Raw genomic sequence first — 21478 nt, forward strand, 5'->3', positions numbered from 1 at the left:
TGCTGCTGTTGCTGCAGTGTGAACTATTGATGGGTATAGACCAGACCTGGGCATATGGCTGTCCCCTTTTTTCATAATAATAGAAATAACATGTAAATAAGTGTAGGCAATTCGTAATCACAGAATTTAGTGCTTTGACTCTGCTGGGAGTTCGTTAAAAATGCCTTTAAAAAAGCCTTTCCACCTGTATGTATATATAGCCTATATATATATATATATATCTGCCATATATCATACCTCCACTATGATTGGAAATTAAGTAGTGTCCAAGTGAAGTGCTCTTATGACACGTAACTCCTCCTACTGTCCCGGGTCGCTCCAGGTATGTTGTGTATAATGGAGAAGCGTTTCTGAAAATATGGTACGGGTAGGATACAAATGCGTGCCGTACTGAACCGTACCGTACTGGTAAAAAGATTTCAGAATAAACGTTATTTTTTTAAAGTTTCAGAATAAAAGTCAGAAAAAAAAGTTTCAGAAGAAAAAAAGTTTCTGAATAAAAGTCCGGAAAAAAGTTTCAGAATAAAAGTCCGGGAAAAAAGTTTCAGAATAAAAGTCCGGAAAAAAGTTTCAGAATAAAAGTCCGGAAAAAAAGCGTCAGAATAAAAGTCCGGAAAAAAAAAGTTTCAGAATAAAAGTCCGGAAAAAAGTCTGATACACTACTGGCAGAGCACTTTAAGTCAGTATCACTGCTGAACCTTTACTCTTCTCTCAGAGGAGAACTTTCCACACATGAGGAGGCATGCTCAGAGGATGCTAGTTCTCTTTGGATCTACCTACACATGTGAACAAACATTCTCAGTGATGAAGTTCCACAAATACAGATACAGATCCTCTCTCACTGATGATCACCTGTCAGCTGTCCTTCGCATCTCCACCTCAGACATTCAACCAGACTTCAGTGCACTTGTTCAAGCCCAAGGCAGACTGGACTTTTCTCACTGAACACAAAAAAGAACTGAAAAATATCAAAAGCACTTGTTGCTTTTTCTACTCAGATGCTTAGCTCTGTGTGTTGTAACTTTATAGTTAGTTAGACAGTTAGATAGATAGATTGATTAATATGTTACATGATTGATTCACAGTTAAAATAGATTGATTAATGTGTTACATGATTGATTCACAGTTAAAATAGATTGATTAATGTGTTACATGATTGATTCACAGTTAAGAGATTGATAAATATGTTACATGATATTGTATTAGCTAAGAATAAGAACTGCAGGTTCCAGAATGTCTTGTAGAAAGACGTAATATAAGTTGACAGTTTGTTGTTTATGAGAAATGTAAATTGTACATTGAATTGAAAGTGAATATTTAATAGCTCGTTTTATTGAAAAAGAATGTGATCACAAGTGTATGTCAGCAGATTTGTATATAAATAACCTTTCGCTTGATATCACCAGTCCTAGGCATCATTTCAGAAGGTAGAAATACTACACTGTGACTCGTAATGTTGTATGTATGTAATGTTAATAAATAATAGGCACAAACTGATGTTGCAAAAGGTCAAAACTATGGCTGCATTTACTTCCCTGTGTTTAAATGAGTCCTCTTGCTCTTCTATATTTGACCTACTCCACATTTTCATAGCCTTATCGTAACATGTATTCTTACCAGTAGCAGCTAGTCAAAACCATATCATTTACTGCTTTTTACTCAGTATCACCACCAGCCGCCACTGGTTATAGTTGTGGTGTTGTCTGTACTTTTTACGTATCACGAAATGTGTACATTTGCAGACTTCAGTTATCCACCTCTAGATCAGTGTCAGCCCCCAAACCAACCTCTAGTTTGCATTTAGTGTGAGATAACAACAATTGAGGTCATCACAGTGACTAACCGAAGGCTGTTACACCCAAGCTGAGAAAAGACGTGAGTGAATATAAAATGCTTTGATTCACAGACAAGTTGAGTATCGAGACACAATGAACTTGAGATTCAATAGTCATGTAAAGAAGTAGAGTTTTATTACATTTTGTATGTACTAAAATATACAAAAAACACTGACACCTGCCAATCCAGCGGCAACACATAATGGAAAAGGAGAATCAGTAAGGATCCTTCTCCATACTCCCCAAATAGAGCCCAGACCAGGAACTAGGTTCAAGGATGAGGCCATTCCCATACCAAGGGTTCTACATACTGTACGTCTAGGCGAAATGGGCCACGGCACTGAAATGTAGTAAATGGCCAGCAAAAGACATGGAAAAAGACATCTATCCGAAGTAGATGAAACATAAACTTTGGTTTCAGGGAGACATTGTCAAAGGCCAACTGTACTCTACATATTTAGATATAGAGCACCACACATGCCATATTCCTGAATTGGGCTGCATGAACTGTCATATTCAAGATCAACCTCCTTCAAAATAGAAGAAACACAGAAAAAGAAAGAAAAAATGTAAAAAGATGCTCAGTATACTGAAGGCTACTCTTTCAAAACACTGTAAGCCACTGTTTATGACCTCTTACCAACGTTAATCCAGATACAATGATTGTACATGAGTGCATGTTTTGTATCATCCCTCATCAGCCTGTCTTGCTAACTTCTTACAATCTTTATAAAGAAAATTAAATGATGCCACTCCACTCTCAGTTCCCTGCGTACGGCTGAAGTGCTTTACAGGGACACAGAGTGTCCTTGGTTCAAACTCAGTCTCTCCTTCATTGATTAGGTTTGGTTTGACTCCTGCTTGGAATGTAGTAGAGCACTTTACCATAACCCAAGTAGAGTGATCACACAATGTTAAGACAATAGTGCCCAGGTAGTAAAAAAAGATGGAGATAAAATATAGAAATGTAACATTAACAATATCAATGAGTTAGATACTGTCTTTGGTCCCTCTGTTTTTCAACGGACATGCTCTAGCTATGGCTAGCATGGCAGCCATTTTCACTCACACTGCTGATCAAGTATGTAAGTATGTAAGAATGATCAAGCCCTTATCACAAACCTTAAGGGATACAGCCATTCTTTCTAATACTTTTGTTGTCATTTGCCTTGGTCATATGATGTAGCAGCGTACTTTTCAACATGTTAAATTCAAATTGTTAGGGTCAATGGTAGTATAGTGCAAACATTTGCCCCCATTAGTAAAAATACATGTAAAATGTTGACGTACATACAAATGATAGTTCCAGTTTCATACCATCAAAGGAATGTTTGAAAAACAGCCTTGCAATAATGGTTGTGAATAACCCATGTATTGGATTCACATCTCTCTGTCTCTCTGGATTCAAATCCCTTGTGAAAAGTGCCCTTTTCTCCTGGGTTAACTCACTTTCAGCCCTTCTCAAAGGGAGTGGCAAAGCATTACTATTACTCCCAAAGTTGAAGAAATTCTATCTCTACATTTCGTGTTAAACTTATTTCTTTCTGATTGTTGAAAATACAGTATGTCTTTTACAGGAGCAATGAAGGTGAGATTCATCCAATCCATGGAATTGTTCAATACGGTAATAAAAAAGATAGAAAAAAAACATCTCCAGAAGTTCTTGGTTCCACTATGACACACTCCAGCATGTGCCCACACAGTGCCACCTATCTGCTCCTGGTGACAGTGCATTTAACCCCTGAGTCTTAATCGGGTCAGAATGCCTCCGTCTCACACAGCCCTAGGACATTTTGCGCCTGACCGTTTCCGTGGCAACTAGTTTTCAAGAAACATCAGCTGCTTCCAAAGGACCATAACAAGCAGACAAAGTCCTGCCATTTTCCTTGTGGTTACCCCTTTTGTGTAAGGTGTCCTCTGAGCCATTAGGGGTCCTCTTCCATATCGTCCAGGTTGGGTGCCATAATGAAGTGTTTGGGGTAGCCCAGACTATGCTCGTCTGCGTACTCCTCCCAGCGTGTGTCGTCACTCTCGTGGGTGATGTAACGCTCCCCTCGCCGCGTCTCAAACTCCCTGAGATCCAGCCACGTCTGGTAGTCCTGGAGGAGCGAGAGGAGGAGCAGGAATTCAAGATGGACTTCATGTAGTATGACCTTCCATGATCACACTCAGATTATGTGCAGTAGTCTGGGCACCCATTTATGACCAAATAAACAGTTGATGAATCAGAAGTCAATAATGAACATTGAATGGCCCTGACATTAAGATATCGTTACTTTATTATTACTTACTTTACTTTACTCTATTATTGTGATTTTGTTTCTTGCTGCAATGCCAATGTTGAAGTCTCTCTTGAAGACTTGTGTACTCGTACATTGGATGTAATGAAAGACATTTTGATTCGGATTCTGACATCCTTATCACGTGACCTGACTCTAATGAAGTAGCATTAAAAGGTTATTATCGTCAGGACAGGGTTAGGATGCTTGTTAATAGACATGCCTGTGCGTTGTTTACAGCAAGCTTGCTACTGGTTGTCTTACCTGTAACCAGGGGTGGCTGAGGGACTTGTCCACACTGTACCGCTTCCTCATCTTCACTTGAAGGAGGTTGTTTATGAGATCTGTGGCTGTGGGACAAACATAAAAGAGAGAAAACCGTCCATTACATTAGTAGCAACAATTTGGAGTCTTCTATAACATAATGGAATTATACCTTATTGATCTGAATTAGACAAGGGAGGATATGCAGCACATGCTGTATCTGTAAAGGATACTTTTAGTCCCGGGCCACAGCAATCAGAAAACGGATACAAACCTATACTTAGGAAAATCGCGATCCGATTTGAGGGTTAGGGTTAGAGAGACTTTTGAGAGACTTTTGAAACAACCTTACGCACCAACTTACTGAACAATGCAATCTAGCAACTCAAAATGAAACCTTGCTTCTAATTTACTTTATTTCTTCATTTAAATGGACTAACAGACTGTGGAAACGTTCAACCAAAGTTCCCACGGTTCCCCCTTTTTTTTGTTCCTAAATAACTTCCAAAACCTTTGAAACAGATACGGACAGACCCATGTCCACCCGGTTGTCCATCAATGGATGACTGCCATAGAGAAACCATTGGCTCGGGGGGGCTTTAATTGGGTCATATGTTAGAGGTTGTGACACCACAACCCCAGTGGAAAGAGCTCACAGTTAGCTTGCCACAATCATCATTTGTTTACCTAGCTGGAAGATCATTGTACTGTACTGTATATGGGGGGAGATTTTCGATGGGGCAGCGGGGGGGGATTTGTCAGTGATTCATGTCGCTAAACCGCAGACAACTGAAAGGTCAAAGAACCACAGGGGCTTGCTTCTAGAACCAGACGCGTGGGAGGACAGGACAGTGCTGAGTCTCACTTTCAAACTAACAGCGCCTCTCTATTACAAGTGCATTAACTTGTAACACACACCTGTAGGAGCCTGGCATATGATCTGACATTTGAATGTTAATCTGATTTCTCTTACTACACCATTTTCTTGGAAAATACTAGCAGAATCAGCTGCTCTGAATCAAACCCTCCAACGTTGACATTTATTTACATTTTTCAGAATTAAAGTCTGAACATTTGGTCGGTTCCCAACTTGTTCCCGCTTTCACCAGCTGCTGTCACATAATTAGACCAACATGAACGAGGCCCTGCCATTCACCTTCTGCTGATATCTCCTTCCATGGCGCCGGAGGGTACATGAAGGCGGCGTTCTGGATCTGGTCGTTGATGTCCTCGTCCTCGTTGAAGGGGAACGTCCCGCTGAGGCTGACGTAAACGATGACCCCCACCGACCACATGTCCAGGGAGCGGTTGTAGCCCTTGCTGCGAAGGACTTCGGGGGCCAGGTAGGCCGGCGTGCCCACCACCGACCGCCTGAACGACTTCTCTCCGATGATACGGGCGAAGCCGAAGTCACACAGTTTCACCTGCCGGGACACCATGCATAGACAAACTGTATGTAAACACACGTGCACAGAAATACACATACGTGCACACATAGAGCTCAAGCACACACATGCGCACGCACATGCATGCACACACACACACACACACGCACGCATATGCACACGCACACATACGCACACACACCTACACACTTGCGGTAAAGGTGCTGATGCTTACCTGAGGAAAGGGCTCAGCGGAGGCCAGCAGTACGTTTTCGGGCTTCAGGTCACAGTGGACAATGTTCTTGAAATGCAGATGTCTCAACGCCACCAGGATCTGGGACAACAGAACCAGAACCACCCGGCTTTAGTTCAATGACCCAACCCATGTACCCTTATAGCCTCATTCATAGAACATCACAGATAATTACAGACGCTTAAGCGTCTCGATACACTGAAAACAGACCTAGGTTGGTCAGTTTCTTTCCATAGGGATACATGATCTCCTCATCATCTCATCAGCTCCTCTATGCTCAGAGGCACCGGCATCCACCACCAGGGACATGTTTACAGTAGTGTCCTGCTACACCAAACTGTGCCTCCTCACTCCTGACATTGATAAAAGCCTGAGGACCACATCAGAGCTAAGCCTGCTGCAGCTAATTGTACCGTGCAGACCCAAAGACCCATGCCTAATGGACCTGCTTCTGTTGGGCCCCTGCTGGCCCCCTCTCTTTCCTCTAATCAAACCCACAAACTCGCCAGCCCGCCGCAGGCTGTTACCCGGCCATGATGCCATCCAGACCCAGTCCATCCCATAAACAGTTCCCCCCAACCCCACCCCCTGTCCACACACACCGCAACAATAAACAGGCCGCAGGGCTGTGTTTGAGGTGGGTCTCAGAAAGAGAGAGGGAGAGAGATCGAAAGACAGAGGGAGGGAGAGAAAGAAGGAGGGAGGAATGGAGTGGTAGCTTACGATGGATTTTGAGATCGAACATGGTAGAGATAGTGGAGGAACAGAGAGAAAGGGAGGAGAGAGGGAGGTAGAGAGGAGTAGAGAGTGAGAGAGGAAAAGAGAAAGAGAGGGAGAGACAAAGGGACACCAACCTGTGTGACCAGGAACTTGGTGGTGCGTTCTGGGAGCTTGCTCTTCTCACTGGACAGTATCATCTCCAGCATGTCGCCATGGAGCTTCTCCATCACGACAAAGACCCTCTCGGGGGTTTCAAACATGCACTCCAGGTTGACGATGCCAGGATGGTGCAGGTTCTAAACCAGGAAGTAAATCTCTGAGTCAACAATCTATAAGGCTACCATATTGTAGCTTGACAGTGTTTTTGAATGGTTTAAAACTCAGAAAGAACTACTTGTGTTATGTGTTGCATCTGACAATACTCATAGTACAACATGAGGCTGTTTAGACTACCTGTAGAATGGCCACTTCGTTCCTCAACTGGCTCTCCTGCTTGGTAGGGAACCTCATCTTGTCAATCACCTTGATGGCAACATCTCTTCCAGTCTTTCTGTGTTTCCCTACCAACACAAATACAGGTTCAGGTCACATCAACATGTGTCACGTAAAAAGAGGTAGCTTTTAAGCTGCCTGTTTGGAATTACATTGAGAGAATATTGTATATTTACGTTAAAAAACTAAATGACCCATGTGATCATCTTTACAGCGCAACCATAGAGATGTAAACACCTACCTCCATAGACAATCCCAAACTGTCCAGATCCCAGCACCTCATCTGAGAAGATTTGGTACACCGAGCTGATATCCTACAGACAGAAATACACAACGGTCAGCCTATTTTGTTGCCACAATGTTTTGAGTTTTTGCATGATTTTGCAACAGTGTTTTTTCTTTCTTTTTTTTACACAAATCTTCAATACAAATAATAACTGCAAATGTAGCTTCTATCCCTATAGTTAGTACAGTTTGAACGTTTGGTTATGAGTTTCACTTTTATATAGTGTTGGATAAATACTAGACATTGACAGGACCAAATATATTACTTTCACAGTGCAGAAATAGAGCACATTTGAAAAGTACTTTTTCTATAACGACACAGATGTTTGTGACTTCCTTTATTTGTACAAATATGAAGTGGAGTTTAGTGGAAATGTTATTTATAATGATCCGTGAAGAACACAGAAGTAGCTGTAAGGGAAAATTGAGGACTGCACGAAAGCATGCACACCAGGGGAGGCTGGTGGAGGCAGAAATCGGAGGACGGGTCACCGCAATGCATGGAAAGGAAAGAAGAATGGTATCAAACAGACACGTGTTTGATACCATTCCTCATTCCATGGATTGCGATGAGCCCGTCTTCCGATTTCTTCCTTTACCAGCCTCGCCTGAAACACACATACACACAGTGCTGGGAAGTTGTGCAACCGTGTCTGAAAAAGTGGTCACACTCACCACATTCTCTTGTATCTGGCAGTTGGATACAGATATGCTTATGGACAGCTCTTCTGGGAGGGAAAAACAAATGTCTTTCAAATCAACAACTGCATAACTGTACATTACAAATGCATTTTTTATGTATTTAGTCAATGCATTCCTATAACTAATAATAAACAGAGTTGCATCCTTCACATATTTTCTCATACCCCTTCAATCTCATTGCAGCTGCTTGCACTAAACTCATCATATTGTAGCATTTTATTGTGTCATAACAACCCTATAAAATTGATTTGGGAAAATATTCATTACTGAATAGCAGAAGTATGTGTTGAATTTGTATTTACGATTTTATGTCTCTTGAGGCCAATATTCAGTCATAAGGTCATTCATTACCTTAGTAATAAAGTAAACAATGAACGTGTTGTAAAATAATATACCGGTAGTTATGATCTGAACATTAAACATTTGAGAAACTCATTTTTCACTCTATGCTAACAGCCTTTGCCTAAAAACACAAAAATGACAGAAAATGATCAACTTTGTGCGTGTGAGTGTGAGTTTGTTTGTTTGTATGAATGCGTGTGAGTGCATAAGTGTGTGGTGTGTGTGTTTATGTGTGTGTGTGTGTGTGTGTGTGTGTGTGTGTGGTGTGTGTGTGGTGTGTGTTTGTGTGTGTGTGTGTGTGTGTGTGTGTGTGTGTGTGTGTGTGTGTGTGTGTGTGTGTGCGCGTTTGTGTGTGTGTGCGTGTGTGTGTACAGTACAGTACACTATCAGAGTGGTTGGATGGTGAGGTGGTCGCTGGTGGAGATCATCTGTTTAGCATTACAGCCTTCTACATCTGGTTTACACCAGGAGCAGGAAAATGCTCTCTATAGTACTCATGTCTCCTCCTGACTTCAAAACACAATTGAACTACAAAAATTCTAAACGTTTATAAATATATATCATATACGAAAGATTGAAAAGATTGAAAACTGCTTTGACGTGTTTCCCATTTCTAAAGAGGTGCATTATTGTTTGAAAGGAGATGAGAGAAGTTGAGCGATGCGTTTGAACAGTCACAGATACAGTATATCCTAATCTGGGATGTGTCAAGTGGTCATGTGACCAACCTTTGGGGTGAAAGAGGTAAACTCCCTGTCATGGCCTCTCTCATTCAAACTCAGCCTCGCCTGTACACTCATTTCTGATTATGTAATTGTTGTCATCTCAAAACAAGACTGCCTACTCACTTGAAAACATCACCTCACTTGACCCCCGCCTCCCCTTTATGTTAATATTAATCACCAAGCAGCCCTTTGACCATGTGGCTAAGCTTAGACGAAGGGGACATACACAAACTGCACACTAACACAATCCCTCAGACCGCAAAATAACCACAATTTGCAATGACTCACACTAAGGGGCAAAAAAAACTATCTACTCCTACACACACATCAAGGCCCTATTTCCATCACTCCCCTGACCTTACAGGACCTATCTAATGCTACAGTAGTTAGTTCAAGCAGCTACATACACATTATGATCGGTGGAGCGGTTGTATACTCACTGTCGTCCTTCCCTTGGCCGGCGGCGGTGGCCACGCTAGGCTGCGGGGTGACGGGCATCAGGGCCTGTCGGATGGCCTTCTCCCAGCCCTGGGCCACCTCCATGCCCACGCCGGAGGCTGCCAGCGCGGGGCTGTGGTAGTGGCCGCCGTTGTTCTCCCCTACGTAGTACACCATGGTGTCGGTGATGATCTCAAAGCAGTAAGGGTTGCTGCCCTGGGCCAGGCTGCTGTCGTCCTTGGCCTGCTCCACCTGGAGGATCTCTGACAGAGGAATCTCCTGTAGAACCCAGGGAGGGAGGGAGGGAGGGAGGGAGGGAGGGAGGGAGGGAGGGAGGGAGAGAGAGATAGTGAGTTATACCAGAGGCCAACAAAGACAAACAGATACGGAAGGTCTTACAGACTGTAAAAGGTAAAGTAAAGTACAGCAGTCACCTAATTTCAAGTTACAGGAACAACCACAACCAAGCACAAAGTGAAACAGAGAGAGACGAGACTCACTGACACACAACAGTGAGACACACCAAACGTTTTACAGAGGCAAGAAGCAGACACCAAATCCTTTGCATAGTCCCCCCACAATGAGTCAGAATGAGAAAGAACGCTCCCTCTCTCTCACTAACCCTAAGGTCTGTTCACTCCTTTCAGGTAGTCAACTGATGAAAACGGTTCCTCAGCAGAGCACAAACATAGACACATACACACACACACACACACACACACACACACTCATAAACACACAGACACACAAACACACACAAAGAGTCCTAAGAAGAGGTGGTCCCCCGCTTCTTCCAATGCAGTGCAGTGTATCCACAACCTATCTCTCTGACACTCATAGAGAAGTGGTGCGCGAGGGGCAGTTTGAGCACACATAAACAGTCCCTGACGCCTCACTCACTGTCAAATCATAGAGAGGAGGAACAGAAGAAAAAAAGAGCACAGTCCCTGGCCAATAGGAGCCTCTGCAGCCCCTCCCCCCTCCTCCCCTCCCACCATCCCCCTCCAACCGTCCCCCTCGGTCCCCCTCTACGCGGTTCACCACAGAGTATCAGATGAAGTGGTTGTGGTTAGCAGGGGCAGGGTCACGTGACAGCCCCGCGGCTACGGCGATTGAAGCGTCCCCATGATTACAAGGCAGGAGAAACCCCGAGCCCCATCTGAGCACGAGCCATCACAGCCCGCCACGAGACACAGCGAGACACGGCGACTACTGTTCCGGAGGCCATCCGACACCAGAAACCTTGGGGGGGTTAAAGGGTGTGTGCGTGTGGGGACGACGACGACACAGAACTAGAGACAGAAAGAAGCCCCCGTACCCCCATAAAAGAGAAACCCACAAGTACAGGGGTCTTGTCTTCAAAAGAGATGGGGCCCTTATGGCTTCCAAATGGAGAAAATGGCTGCCATGCCTGGCCATGCGCCGCCACACGACCACCGCTAATCAGATCGTTGGATCGGAGGGGAGGGGAGGGGAGGGGAGAGGAGAGGAGAGGAGGGGAGGGGAGGGTAGAGGAGGGGAGGGGAGGGGAGGGGAGAGGAGAGGAGAGGAGAGGAGAGGAGAGGAGAGGAGAGGAGAGGAGAGGAGAGGAGAAGTAGGAGGAGAGACAGTAGGGGAGAATGCCCAAGAGACCCAGAGTCTATGATGAATAACCCTAATCTCACCACTACAACTGGTTTATAGAGCCCCACTCTGAAATGCAACCCATAAACCTGAGGGACCCATATGAAATTTGAAAAGTAGTAGAAAGAACACATTTACAAACAAGCTAGCCTTCAATTAGCTCCCTTCTGCGTCTTCCATGGAGACCGAGTGCCAAGTTGATAATAAAACGACCACATAAAACTTCCTCTAAACACACCCTGACGTCTCAACCCCAGCTGTGTAAAAGAGTGGGGTTTCCTCTCCATGGTTTCACTGGTGGGGAGACGGAGGGTGTGGCGCAGGGTGTGGAGTTCCCTGGACAAGTTCAGCTTGACTTCTTTCTCTTTCACTCTTCACTCCCAAACACAAATATCATTCACAAACAAGTCAAGACAAAAGATATCCGTCTGACACAAACTCAATGTGGCAGTAAGGTGCAGTAAGGTGTACGCCTACGAAAATAAAAGAAACACATGCAGACGCACAGAACGGTGCTACATCTCACACACAACAGCAGTCGTTAGGAGTGTAGCAATAAACACCATCCCACTGCGTCACATCTCTGGCCACAACCAGGGGAGGTGTCATACACCCACAAGGTGCGCACACGCACACACGCACACATACGCACACACACGCAGACACTCCACACGCACACACGCACACACACACACACACACACACACACACACACACACACACACACACACGCCATACTTCAGCACATGTGGAAGCTTTTAACACAAAGGGAACAGGGGCTGCTGCCTGCGTCCCTCAGTCCCACATCTTCCAAGTGTGTCATTATTCTGCTATTAAGCCCCTGCGGCAGCATCATAACAACACCTCTGGCGCTGAGAAGGTCAACACTCTCTTAACTTCAATTATAGCATTTTAACATCTTAATGACACGTTGTGTCGCGAAACACATTGATGCTCCAATTTAGAATTGAATGAGATATGGAAGTGTGTGGCGGTTTGGTAAGACGTTTGGAGGAAAAGGTCTGGGTTATACAAACCTGCTGCAAAGTGAAACTGATCTAGAAGATGATTTAATGAAGTGTTCTTATAGATTCAATATAACAAAGAGGTTTGGAGATCGCTTTGTCTGATCTTTGTAAAAAAAAAGAATCTTGTCACAGATACCAACCAAAACCCCGTTGAAATTTGAGACAAAGACAAAGGAAATGTAGACAGATACTGCTGGTGACAATGTGTTTATTGATAGAAGCAGAAGCCCTTTCACTTTGGCGTGGTGCAGAAATGGTACTGTGTGAGGTGTGAAACCACAGGAGGCAGGCTCTGGGGAGTTTTTCCTGTATCACTGACCACCGTGTATTTTACAGTTGCAACATAACAGCCCCCTGGCCTTAGTCACCCCACCACAGAATTACTCTTTTTTTTCTTTTTTTTCTTTTTTACATAATGCCTCCAGACAACGACAACCATAGTTTAAAATATTATCACGAAAATTAGGTCAATTCCTTTTTGGCTGATATTCATGGGGTTTCATGCACGCTATCGTCCCAGAACATAATCAGTAGATCCTATAATTTACTATCTTTCTATAATCAACCGGTAAATAACAGTTTGCATTAACTGTTTTATAGGAAATGTAAATCTGCAGTGTTTGTTGCGTTTCTTACACGACATGGAGTGGTTTGTTTTGCACCGCCGTCACAGGAAGGGGAAGTTCAGGGTTTGTATTTGGGTCAGGGAGCTGTCATGGTATATGCTTGTCATCAAACCCACACACTCTTTCACCAGGGTCATCCACAAATGGCAGTGCATCCTTAACCCATGGCAGAAGAAAGATATGCGGACTCACCCTATCTATCCATGGGATAGAATATGTCTGTACTGTACGCTTCCCGTGTTATTCTGGAATGTTCTTTACGATGGCAGGGGTGGGGGTGGTGTTGGTCTGGTCTCTCACCTTGTAGAATTTGGCTCCGGTGTCGTTCTGGAACAGACTGAGGCTCTTGCTGTCCAGCCTCCAGTAATGTCTCTTCCTCTGTGGAGGAGAGTCTGTGTTAGTAGTTCTATTAAAACACGCCAGTCAAACCTCCATGACTCACAGACACCTTTTTCACTGACTCACTCTGAGAAGGTCTATCACAGGAAAACATGGTTCTCGTTATTGAGAGTTGATTTCGACAGATTTCTGTGTCTACAGTATGTGGCTCTACTGACCTACAGCACCCTCTACAAGCTGATGGAAATAGTCCATTTTAAAAACATCGACCACTGCCTGACTTCTCTCATAATCAACTAGTAACATTGACGTGGTAAGTTGTTCCACATCAGAGCAGAGGAGCTGATGACTGTGTACTGTGTTGCGCTGTTCGGAGTAGGCTTCAGAAAATCACGTATCACTGTGACTCACTGTCAGTCCTGTCAATCACTGTCAACCGCTGTGATTCACTGCCAACGGCTGCCCTGCTTTACTCTGAGGGGATTTTGATTGACAGCTCTTCACACGGTGTCTTACCAGGTTGTCTCTGCTGGTGTAGTGCACCATCCAGCCCTCTCGGACCATGGTGGAGCTCCTCCTCTTGGTGTGTTTGATGGACTGCACCACCCGCATCAGAGGGATGTTCGTACTGGTGGAGGGGCTGGACACAAGCGCACATACACACACACACAGGGGTGTGAGATCTCATTCACCCCTCTGATCCCACTCATGCTCAATTCTGAACGGTGTCTATGATAGTTTTTCATCTTTGATGACACAACTTTTTTCGTGTCATATTCTGCAAACTAGAAGCATCTACCTGGACAAGAAGACTAGCTGCTATTTCAATGGTGTAGTACCTAAAACAACTGACTGAATGTAGCTCTACGTACACTTCAGCCTATGGATATGGCCCTGATCCTGTTCACTACCTGATGGTCTTTATGGGTTCCTCGTCTTTCTCTCTGTCCAGGAAAGGAGAATCCATGTAGAACATCTTTTCGTCTGGGGTCGAGGGTCCCTCAGAGTCATCAAGACCTCGACTCCCTTCAACGTCACTGCTGTCCACCTCCATGGTGCTGTCAGAGTCTGGGCCTGGGCTGGCTGGTTCTGCAGACAGAGAGGCAGACAGACAGACAGACAGACAGGCAGGCAGGCAGGCAGGCAGACAGACAGGCAGAGAGGCAGACAGACACACACACACGCACACGCACACACACACACACACACACACACACACACACAGACACACACACACACAGACAGACACACACAGACAAACAGACAGACACACACACACAAATGAGATGTATTACCCTTCAGTAATATATCCTGTCAAACTGGCATAGTGAATAAAATGGAGATAAAATATAACTGAATTTACCTCCGTTGAAGACAACCTCACCCAAGCAGTCTCTTGGTACCTTCGATGCACACCGCTTATGGCAATTGAATCTACAATCTGAAAAGATGATACAGAAAATACATAATTCAACGTTCTATCGGTATCATAAACAACAACATTACATCATAAACACAACATAATCAAACTGTTTCATGTCTGACCAGACACCAGTGAGTTGCAATCATTCGTATAGTGGTTTGAACACTGACCAACTAGGGAATCATTATCTTCTACACTAGAATGTAGCTGGGTGATGTCATAGACTTTGTTTGTGTGTGTGAGTGTGTGTGTGTGTGTGTGTTTACTCCTACAACTCAAGTCTTGTATTGAGGCTTGATCTCACCCATGCACGCTACAACAAGGATATGATCAACTATAGATACAGACAGAGACACAGACAGAGATACAGACAGAGACATAAACAGAGGTACAGACACAGACAGAGAGACAGACAGAGACACAGACAGAAATACAGACAGAGAGACAGACAGAGATACAGACAGAGATACAGACAGAGACACAGACAAGAGATACAGACAGAAATACAGACAGAGAGACAGACAAAGACACAATCAGAGAGACAGACACAGACAGAGATACAGATAGAGAGACAGACAGAGAGACAGACACAGACAGAGACACAGACAGAGATACAGACAGAGACACAGACAGAGATACAGACACAGATAGAGAGACAGACAGAGAGACAGACACAGACAGAGAGACAGACAGAGACACAGACAGAGATACAGACAGAGATACAGACAGAGGTACAGACAGAGAGACAGACACAGACAGAGAGACAGACAGAGACACAGACAGAGATACAGACAGAGAGACAGACAGAGATACAGATAGAGAGACAGACAGACACAGACAGAGATACAGACAGAGATACAGACACAGACAGAGAGACAGACAGAGATACAGACAGAGAGACAGACACAGACACAAGCAGATAGACAGACACAGACAGAGACACAGACAGAGATACAGACAGAGAGACAGACACAGACAGAGATACAGACAGAGAGACAGACACAGACAGAGATACAGACAGAGACACAGACAGAGACACAGACAGAGACACAGACAGAGAGACAGACAGAGACACAGACAGAGACACAGACAGAGATACAGACAGAGATACAGACAGAGATACAGACAGAGACACAGACAGAGAGACAGACAGAGACACAGACAGAGATACAGACAGAGATACAGACAGAGACACAGACAGAGAGACAGACAGAGACACAGACAGAGACACAGACAGAGACACAGACAGAGAGACAGACAGAGACACAGACAGAGACACAGACAGAGATACAGACAGAGATACAGACACAGACAGAGATACAGACAGCCATCAACTGTAAAGGTAAAGTCCTACCCTTGCACTGCATGCCCTGGCGGAAGAGGCCCTTGAGCAGGCGTTTGCAGTACTGGCAGATGGTGGGCCGGGTGTAGGTGTGGATGGCGAAGGTGTGTGGCACCTTGACCCTGCCCAGCACCATCTTCTCCATCCAGATGGGCCGGCCACTCCAGGAGAGGATCCTCTTCCCTGCCTCCTGGTGGGAACGCTGCTACGGAGCGGGGTGGAGAGAGGGATAAAGCAAAGGAAAGAAGAACAAGGTATGGAGGAACGGAAGGGAAGGAGTGAGGAGGGAAAGAACGTAGGGTTGGAGAGGTAAAAGGAGGTATCAATAGTCTGGAAACAGACAAACAACAATGAACCAGGACAATAATTAAATTTGCGTAATCACATTTCCAACAACCTTTCAAAAGCCAGGGACATAAAACAGAATGTTTAATACAACCAGGCTTATACAAACATGTTTAGTAAACCTTTGCTGGAAGCTGTCTTTGCTGTTCCGTGTGTGAAATTCCATTTTCTGCATTTTTGTGGTGTTTCACAAGATATCAAACGAGAATTGCTAGAGGAAAACACCAATTGATACTGTATGTTTAGAACCAAACAAATATGTCCTTGATAAGAGTGTGCAGGATCACCACCGGCGGCCAAATCATTGGTCTTGTGCAATTCACTTGTTTCAATCAAAGTTACACCAATTATGTCAAAACCTTGAAAACGCTCGATCTGTCAACTCCACTGAACTCCCATACATGAGGGGGAAAATGGTCACGGCGTGCGATGGATGACTCAACATTGTTGCCTTTCGGGTCAGAAACTGTACTTGGATGAATTTTACAGTACCCTGCACTTTACAAACTATACATCGCAAGCCTAGGTACGTTGGCCACAAAACATCGCCACCGATCAGAGCTTGTGTCTCACCTCCTCCAGAACGACCACGGCCTGTTCGGCTGGGAGGGTCCGGGGGACGGAGAGCGAGGGTCCGGGGAGGGACACGTTGGACAGACGTCTCTTCCTCACCCCGCTGCAGTTGTTGGGGATCTTGAAGGCGCAGCGTTTGTGGTAGTTCAGCCCACATCCTGGAAGTACACAATGGTCACTAATTACACAGCTATTATATATAGAGAATATATATAGAGAATATATATTATATATCATATATTATATAGAGGGTTATACTAGGCACGACTAGGCACGACTTGTGGACCTGTGTAACAACCATGTTAATAACTAGTGTTTAGAGCCCCCAGTCATGTACAATGTGGCCACATGTAGGAGGGAATAGCACAAATGCAGTGTATTATAACACTCTATAGCACACATGAAATATCATAACAAAGCTGTTATTTGCGAAAAGCTTTCTGAGGTGGGAATGATAAACTCAGCTTTGACCTGCAGCGTCGTTCTCCTAAATGGCCACAGGGGGGCTTTTATGGTAGTCTCTCACTTGGAAGACGTTTGGGCAATAATCAAAGGTTAGACATGTAAAAAAAACTACCTAAATCAAACTCTTTTTTCCAAGAAAGCTTTAACGATACTCTTCAATGACACGCAAATGTCTAGTAATGACAGATCACAAATGGGATGCGATTGGACATTCCGCAATCCCACTGGGATTTAAATGTCAAGCGTTTCAATGGCTTACAAGTTCAAATGTTTCCTCTCCTATCTGTGTGTCTGTGCATTCCTGTCCTGTGCTGGATCTGGGGCAGGTTGTGCCGGGAGTCAGGCTGAATCTATCAGAGAGGGCTAGAGTAGCAGCACATGGTCTCTGAGGACTCTTTGAAGGCTCAGTCCCAGGCTTGGCATCAGCACACTGGGTTCCATTCAACCAGCCCGGGCCGGGCCACCGCTTCAAAGGTCTGCTTCAGTACTAGAAGGAAGTCACACACTCCACTGAGATGCCCCTCAGACAGAATGAATGTGTGAGTGTTTGTTTGTGTGTGTGTGTGTGTGTGTCTGTGTGTCTGTGTGTGTGTGTGTGTGTGTGTGTGTGTGTGTGTGTGTGTGTGTGTGTACGTGCTTTACCTTCACATTTGAGGCCCTGCCGAACAAGGCCCCATAGCATCTCCCCACAGTAGTCACAGAAGGTGGGCGCCTTGTAGGAATGAACGTAGAGGGCATGGGGACGGATCTGGAAATCTTCTACTGTGGCCAAAGCTGCAAACAGGACACAACTTATAGCCAAAACATAATAATAATAATAATAATAATAATAATAATAATAATAATAATAATAATAAAAATAATAATAATAATAATAATAATAAATGACATTAGTATAGTCTCATGGACTCAAAGCACTTTATAAAAATGGAAGAGGACAGTCACAGAACATCCATAGCATATAGCCCATACATTTGAAGCCTGCCTGGACAGGTGGGTTTTTAGCAAGGTCTTAAAAAAGAAGAAGCACAAAAATGGCATTCAGTACAGCCGTTTTTGTGTGCCCAGAAATGTCAAGGCAATTTATGCTGTTCAACACATTCGAGTTCACATAGGAAAGACTAGCAAGGAAAGTTTTCACGATACGAACACGTAGTCTCTCACATTGGGTCACAGTGTTATCACAGTATCCATTCAGTAGGGGGGGGGGGGTCCCCACCACCACAATGTCATATCAACAATTTGGCATGACAGACCTCGCTAACGAGCACAGAGACAGCGGCTCCCAGAGCACACTGAAACAGACACAAAGACCAGATCAGATAACGCCGACGGTGGTCTTTAATCAAGCGGTTCAGACTGAGTTCATGATTTACCATCATGACTTCAATGCCAGGTAGAGGCCCGTGCCAGGCCTGTACCTCAGGAGAACTCGGCTACATCTGTTGGTTAGGTTTGTGTCTGGATTCACTGAGGTCATTCCTGGAAGGGGGGAGTTAATTCATGAAGGTGAGTCATCTAAGATGTCAGTAAGAGATTCCTACTGTGATGATTACAACCCTCAAGGACCAGCCTTGGCAATGTGCAGCACTGAAGCAGGTCACAATCAAGTATTTTTGTGACAGTCGTTTTGTAATCATTCGTATTGTGGTTTGAACACTGACCAACTAGGGAATCATTATCTTCTACACTAGAATGTAGCTGGGTGATGTCATAGACATGTGTGTGTGTGTGTGTGTATGTGTGTGTGTGTGTGTGTGTGTGTGTGTATGTGTGTGTGTGTGTGTGTGTGTGTGTGTGTGTGTGAATACCCCGGTCATAGACTTTGTTTGTGTGTGTTTTACATGTCCATGATATCGTCCGTGTGTCTCTTTGTGTGCGTGTGTGTGTGTGTGTGTGCGTGCGTGTGTGTGTCTTTGTGTGCGTGTGTTTACTCCGAGTTCAAGTGGTTCAACATCGCCTCAAGTCTTGTATCCAGGCTTGGTCTCCCATGTGGCTGCAAAAACGATATGATCAGCTGATGTTGTGACAACATGCAGACTCTGAACAACAAATGTGATCTATCCAATTAGGGAATAAAATTCACTTTACCACAAATCAAATCCCCAAATACCTGAACGACAACATTCTTTGGCAGAGAGAGGATTACAAAAAAGACCAACAGAACGAGGGTCTGCTTTCAAAGACCTGAGATGTCAGAGGGGCCATAGCCTGGCAGACACACCAAATATCTATTAACTTAGCCAATCCCCTGCAACATCCTTGGGGTTAAATAATAACCAAACTTCCCACAATTCTTGGGAAACTTGAAATCGAGTCGTCCAACTTTTGGTGAAACGGATTTTAACAAAAAAATTGCTCCTCAAAGGCCCGCTTCCTGTGACATTTCGTTACAGGCAACAAATCGTTGCATCTCCGTAAAACAAATCGCTGCCTGTTTGTTGCCTTAAAAACCAAGCAAAAAAAGAGGATCTGTGGGGGGAAAAACTTCTCCCAAATCAGAGAAATATAACAGCGTTATAATATAACAGGCATGGGCACATTTTGGGTCTAACTTCAAAGCAGAGACAAGAAGACAAGAAAGTCACATGGCATGTCTTCACACTGAGCATCGCTGCCGTGGTACAGACACATGAAAGAGACCATTCATGAGGCCCTCCATACACGCCTGTGACACAACTGTCTGCCTATTAACAGTCTCCACTTTATGAAGTGGCTGTCTAGATGTTTTGCGTCAAAACACCATAGAGAATTGACTGAATTAAGTGTTTTTCATGAGTTGCACGACTGACATCAATGTGCTGTCTGTTAGTCTTTCAAGTCGTCCGTGCTGAGAGACTCTATGCTGTGTATACTCATGTTAAAGCATCTCTCACAAACATTCAAATACAATTTTCATGCACATAAAACACTATATACAGTGCACTATTTCCAAAAGTATTGAAAGCGAGACAATCAATAACAAATATATCATATATATAGTATGTCCCAGTTCAATGAGTAGGATAGTGAGTGAGAAACAGAGAGTAGGATACTCAACGTTCTCTCCAGGTCAGAACCCCTCGTTGTGGACTGACCTGTCCACTCTCTCCAGAGTCGTCCAGCCCAGCACAGCAAAGAGTGTGTTTACACTCGCACGGACCACTACAATCACTTACTGCAGCGAAAACAAGCTGTGGCCTTTGAGTCCCTCGCCAAGAAAAGCAGCTCCCGCCTCCCTGTCACAACTAGGGACAGAGGCTTTCACAGACCCACGCTGGAGCTGTTATTCTCACACCGCTGACACTGAACAACAGGCTTCTAATCTAAAGACTGAAGTTATGTGAGGACAAGCGTGTAGGTTGAGAAGACTCATGTTTCTACTGAGAAGACCCATGGTTTTACTGACAATACCCCTGTTTCTGCAACAACAACAAAGAGACTTTGAGACTTGCATTTGCACCAGTTCGACACGTGTAGCCAGATATAGGCCAGAGAGGGGAAGAGAAGGCGTACGAAATGGTGGCACTATGATAAGCTCACATAATCCACCAGGTGCTACAGCGTGGCTAACACTTGTCGAGAGAGAGATAGACAGAGAGAGAGAGAGCGAGAGAGAGAGGGAGAGACAGACAGAGAGAGAGACAGCAAGAGAGAGAGAGAGAGAGAGAGGGAGACAGACAGACAGAGAGAGCGAGACAAAGAAAGACAGAGAGAGAGACAGCAAGAGAGAGAGAGAGAGACAGACAGACAGACAGAGAGACAGAGAGACAGGAAACCAAAACTAAAACCCCATTGGGTCCGACAGTGTAGTCAGTCCATGTGTGGATCAGTGCAGACAATGCTGTAACCCCCCAGAGAGAGAGAGGGAGGAGGAGGGGGGGGGGTCAATGCAGGTGGTATCAGGTGCTTCCCAGTGGAGACAGAATGGAACGGGACAGCTTGCCTTTCAGCCAGCACGGGTTGGAGTTAATACTGAACAGGAAGCTGAAATAATTGGTTACAGGAAAAGCGA

At 44.5% G+C, this 21478-nt stretch overlaps 1 protein-coding gene across 3 annotated transcripts in view; it reads right to left on the reverse strand.

Moving 5' to 3' along the window:
* Window positions 1-3760: 3760 nt before the first annotated feature.
* Window positions 3761-21478, reverse strand: part of prkd3 (protein kinase D3) — a gene marked incomplete at both ends in the record, with an annotated part of 38958 nt that continues 21240 nt past the window's right edge. Inside the window, 16 exons of one of the 3 annotated variants that reach the window (XM_080547832.1) lie at window positions 3761-3934; window positions 4379-4464; window positions 5535-5802; window positions 5999-6097; window positions 6871-7032; window positions 7190-7296; window positions 7470-7542; window positions 8189-8241; window positions 9723-9999; window positions 13298-13375; window positions 13853-13976; window positions 14248-14419; window positions 14700-14777; window positions 16114-16306; window positions 17020-17177; window positions 18127-18258. In XM_080547832.1, the coding sequence (XP_080403958.1) occupies window positions 3761-3934; window positions 4379-4464; window positions 5535-5802; window positions 5999-6097; window positions 6871-7032; window positions 7190-7296; window positions 7470-7542; window positions 8189-8241; window positions 9723-9999; window positions 13298-13375; window positions 13853-13976; window positions 14248-14419; window positions 14700-14777; window positions 16114-16306; window positions 17020-17177; window positions 18127-18258 (2234 nt within the window). Of the gene's footprint in view, window positions 3935-4378; window positions 4465-5534; window positions 5803-5998; window positions 6098-6870; window positions 7033-7189; window positions 7297-7469; window positions 7543-8188; window positions 8242-9722; window positions 10000-13297; window positions 13376-13852; window positions 13977-14244; window positions 14426-14699; window positions 14778-16113; window positions 16307-17019; window positions 17178-18126; window positions 18259-21478 lie in introns of all 3 variants that reach the window. The other 2 variants (XM_080547830.1, XM_080547831.1) reach the window with 2 other exon arrangements.

Source organism: Nansenia antarctica (assembly GCF_963989245.1).
Source record: "Nansenia antarctica genome assembly, chromosome: 1".
Lineage (NCBI taxonomy): Eukaryota > Metazoa > Chordata > Actinopteri > Argentiniformes > Microstomatidae > Nansenia > Nansenia antarctica.